At 39.5% G+C, this 5,186-nt stretch overlaps 1 protein-coding gene across 1 annotated transcript; it reads right to left on the reverse strand.

The window, feature by feature from the left end:
• Positions 1–290: 290 nt before the first annotated feature.
• Positions 291–4,418, reverse strand: LOC113281212. Its single transcript, XM_026529894.1, has 2 exons — positions 1,616–4,418; positions 291–1,485 (listed from the first exon to the last, which is right to left on the reverse strand). Exons 1-2 carry the CDS (start codon positions 2,943–2,945, stop codon positions 1,418–1,420), a joined length of 1,398 nt encoding a protein of 465 aa, XP_026385679.1. The 5' UTR covers positions 2,946–4,418; the 3' UTR covers positions 291–1,417.
• Between the last annotated feature and the right edge of the window lie 768 nt (positions 4,419–5,186).

Here is a 5,186-nt window from a genome sequence, read left to right on the forward strand (position 1 = left end):
ATTGTTGATGAAACCAAGTAACAATGCTCTTAACCCTGAAGTTTATCGCTAGTCATTGAAGCATTACCAAACCCTGCGCTGGAAGCTGCGGAACCTGGTCATCTGGCAGCAATGGCCAGCTCTCTCCTTTTGCCTTATAACATGCGCAATGGTTAACTATGGATTTTTGTTATGTACCTAGATGTACATAACAGGATGGATAACGGGATTGGATAGATAGATTGAGGATAAACCTCTCTGGTTCCGAAGAACACAGCCTAAATCGAATAAACGATTGATTTTAGATTAAACTTGACTGCCATTTTTCATTACAGACTGTCTTATAAAGATAGGCATTTCTTCCCTCATCATCCAACGACTACTAACTCACGAGGTGGTTACATCTCAACCGACCAAAACTTACTACTAATTACCACTCCTAACTATACTAAATAACACTATCATTACTAATGACATACACATATAGGATATGGGCACTCCCTTACCGTGCCCGGTACATGACATTCCACTCCCCTTGAAAGCATCCTTGTCCTCAAGGATGAAGGATTGCATGAGCATTCTAATGAGCAGCACTCCCTTGCCATGCCGGGTACATGACACTAACCCACTGCTGAGTATATCCCCAGGCAAGACTTGTAAGTACTTCATCTCCATGCTCACCGAACAACTATCCTACCTCTAACTGGTCACGAACCGCAACTGGGGTTTGCACCTCATGTATGAACAAGATGTACAACTTCTGCAACTTTTAGCAGCACCTCCTGCCACTGAATGAGTAATTCTTCTATTTCTTGTAGCTTCTGCAACTTGTGGTTATATATAACTGAGATGTCAGCTTCGCAGAGCCTTCCCGCCACTAAAAGTTGAGGCCTGAAAAAGTTCCCTGTTAATAGTATGAAAATTGCGGCCTCCTCTGTTATCTTGAATGTAGTACTAGGAACTATTTGGTTGTCTTGAGGCGACTCTCTCCAAGGTAAAAATGAATTGCCATACAAATAAGAGTAGTTGTTGCACAACAATGGTTTGGATATGTGGCATTGATCACCATGGAGTGTGGCACTACGTATGCTGGTATTACTTCCTGAAATTGCGCATGCTGGGATTGCGTATGCTGGATTGCGGCTCTGAAATAGTACACCTACGTCTTTGCACTTGAAGTTCTACTGGAGATGAAAGGCCTTTAAGTTTACTCGGGTAACATCAGTCATGACTTGATATTCACTGGAATGACGAAGCTTCAAGAACTGGCAAGGAACACAACACTTGGATGCAAGCCATTCTAGTTGTTCAGAAGCTGTTGTATAGACCCTTGCCTCATATGTGAACATTATGACAACAGTGACAGCATAAACTTCAGTGAAAATTTTCCTTGGTGTAAACCCATGTAAAATTCTAACCTGAGTAGAAATCCCAGCCATCACATGGTTCGGTTTAGCATCACTAGGTACTGCAAATTTCTATCTATGTTGGTACCACAACCCCCACCTATGACGTAAAAGAAATTTCCCCCTATCAAACACAAACAAACTAGAAAATTCCAGAAACTTGACAAACCTGGTAGGAGCTCTCGGTGGTAACGTTGTATTGCTAAAAGATAGAGTTAGGAAGAACATACCGGAACTGAATTCCACACCAAATATGTCGCCATCCTGAACTGCAGGAGAGATCCGCCCCTTGGCTCCAACAGTCTTGATATAGGTTCCCACTATAAGAGAACTCCACACACAGTTTTCATGTCTTCTACTAGCCCATTCCTTTGCCTTCTCAGCATGATAATATTTTAGGACCTGAATTACCACTGAATTCCAGAGAGTAGTATCCCATTGAAGCATTGTACACACCACTGAGATAAGATTGTTAGCAACCCATCTAACATTTCTCATACTCGACAAACCAGGTGGAAATCTGAACTTCCACTTCAAGTATCCTACCCACAAAAACATTTTAAGAATCAGAAATACTACCACTAAGATCTGAGTTCCCAATATCATACCCACTGGCAGCAGACAGCTAATATAGACATGAGGTGAAGGTAATCGATAATGTATAGATAACCCTCTTCCCAAAATGCTAAGCTCATTGTGCAGAGAATTCCAATTGAAGTGTGTTGTTGTCAGTATAACTCTCTCTTGGATTATAAACCACGAAAATACTTCAGAAGTAAGTAATTTGGAGTGCCGAAAAGGATCAATTTGTGAAAGAGATAAGCGAGTTCTAACAATTGTGTGAACTAAAAATAGGAGCACTGAAAAATTTAGAAGCTCTTGCAAAAGAATCTGGGGCACATCACACATGTGGCTAGCACGAAGAGAAAGAAACATAAGCTTATAGTGAAGCCTCTTTGAGAGAATCTGTGATTCACCAGCATATTGGCTTGCCACCACACAGAAGTTTAGTGAATTTCGTGAACCATTTCCAAGCTGTAAGATTAGAAGATTATAGAAACTCCATCGACTATGATGTAGTTGATCAAATAACTCCATCATAGTACCAGCTGCATTGGTACATGTCACTTGAAGTATCAACCTGGACCACAGAACTGTACCATGCTGCAACCTTGTGTTCCGTAACTTGCAAACAACACCAGTCTCAGCCCCTTGCACGAACAGAATTGTAGTTGATCTCGCACATAACAACCTTAATGAGTATCCAAATTTGAAAACAAAAGCATAAATAAATTTTCCACTATAATTCGCCATTACCCTGGAGTTCCGATGCCACAATTTGAATCCATATCCATAATCGAGGAGTAGGTCATGAACAGAAATTTTAGTGTTCGCATCCAATAATATCAAACACATAGTGCATACCTCAAGCAACTCACACTTGAACTGTAAGAAATTTTTTGCTGCTCCTTTAATGTCAAGTACTTGAACAGACCACGGACAAGCACTAGTTGAATGCAAGACTGGTAAGCGAGTTCCCTCACACTTGACAACACACATGGATCACAGAAGATCAACTGCAAGCATCTCGAGTAAGTCACATGACAACTGTAATAAAAAAATTTCTTCCCCCTTCCTACCGAGCACATGAGCAAACCATGTATTTCACGATGACAAGTTGGTAACTGGCCTACTAGTAACACTATAATCACCAGTTGGAATCCATACCAATATAACTGAAGCACAAAAGAATGTACCTGATTCACGTTGTCTTGGCACCTGAAGAAGCATAAATGTCCAGGGAGTATGGCGTTGTTAAGGCCTTTGTTCAAACAGCTGGTTAATATCATGACTATCCCCCTCTTTAACAAACAAAAACACATTTGAACACTCATATAGCAGAATGAAACAGTACCCAAGCTCCGCCATTAGCTTAGAATTGAAGTTGTCATAATAAGCAGCCATGAATGTGAACCCAGTACCAACAATCACACAAGAAGTATTTGTATCAAAATTGTCCCTAGAAGAATTAATAAAAGATGATAACCCTGGAATAAGATGATATTCTTTTCCACGATCAAATACTTTATCCATTTTGAGCTGCCAGAAAAATTCTACACTAACATCATTCAAATGCACAAACTCGGACATTTTATCAAACAGTTTACTCTCAACTTGAAATGTAGCATCAGTAATACACAAACGCACAATCAAAAGGATATCCGAGAAATATAATTGTTACCCCAAACTTGAAATCCGTGGAACAATCAATTTCTCATTTGAATTGAAAGAATCAGGGATACGTTTACCTCGATCAAATATGCTGCGAGAAGCATCAAAGAGAAGAGAAAAACGACTCTTACCATATAGGTTATTGTGACGAAAGACCAATTCCTACGAGCATTCAAGTGGCTCAGAATTAACCACAGAACTGATAACTCCTTTAGATTGAAATCTCACCTTGTCAAACGAATTTTCCTCTTCATCGAACAAAAACGAAGGAATGAGCAATTCGAAATAGAGAGAATTATCATCTTCTTCTTCAAAAAAGAAAAATTGAGGAATTAATTCATCAAGGGAATTGAAAGAATCAACAATCGATGCGTCATCCACAAACAACTCTTCAATTTTTGTTGCTTCTGGAACCATAGCTTCCTCCTCTATTGGTTCTTCAGAGTGAATTTCTGCTTGATTCTGTTGAGATTCTTTAACCCCCATGGATTGACGCTAACTGCTTCATCACTGATGGTGGTATATGAATTGATTCCCACCTAAGCTTGGTGAGGAAGATTTGAGACTCTAGTTGCGAAAGATGATAATTTCGACTTGGTGAATATACATCGTTAAGTAGCTCACTATACCTTCTCTTTAGACCAAGGTAATGCAGATAAGCTTCAGCTCTCTCCGTAGCTAGATACAAAAAATTCACCATGGATCGAACGAATCTGATACCGATTGTTATGTACCTAGATGTACATAACGGGATTGGATAGATAGATTGAGGATAAACCTCTCTGGTTCCGAAGAACACAGACTAAATCGAATAAACGATTGATTTTAGATTAAACTTGACTGCCATTTTTCATTAGACTCTGGCTTATAAAGATAGGCATTTCTTCCCTCATCATCCAACGACTACTAACTCACCAGGTGGTTACATCTCAACCAACCAAAACAGCTTACTACTAATTACCACTCCTAACTATACTAAATAACACTATTATTACTAATGACATACACATATAGGATATGGGCACTCCCTTACCATGCCGGGTACATGACATTAGTGTGCTATTAGTAGAGTGATTTCAGCTGTGGTTTGGGCAACACCCTCTTGAATGTTTTTGAGACTCATTGGAAAATTTTTTTTGAACGACTCTGATGACAATTGTTGTATTACTACAACAAATTAACAGACAGAAGGATAGAAGTGGTGATAAACACCTCTTAAATCAATTGATTCAGGCCAAATCTGTGCAAATATGTGCAGCCAACAATGGTTTCATTTCATAAACTGGATAAGATTTTCATTACACAGACACTTGAGTATATAAAGCTAGGTCTCTCTCAATATCTGACGGTCACTCACAATCCACGTGGGCTAATCTAAACCAACCATTACCCCTAATTGAATATTATTAAAGACAGACACTAATATTATATGGGCACTCCTAAACAACTACTAATAGCGCACATCCTGGTAGCCCCTACATTCTATACTACGACATTCCACTCCCAGTAATTCGTGTGCTTACACAGTATAATTGGGTGACCATGAGGTCCGGGAACGAAGCTAGAGTA

Source organism: Papaver somniferum, chromosome 5 (genome assembly GCF_003573695.1).
Source record: "Papaver somniferum cultivar HN1 chromosome 5, ASM357369v1, whole genome shotgun sequence".
NCBI lineage: Eukaryota > Viridiplantae > Streptophyta > Magnoliopsida > Ranunculales > Papaveraceae > Papaver > Papaver somniferum.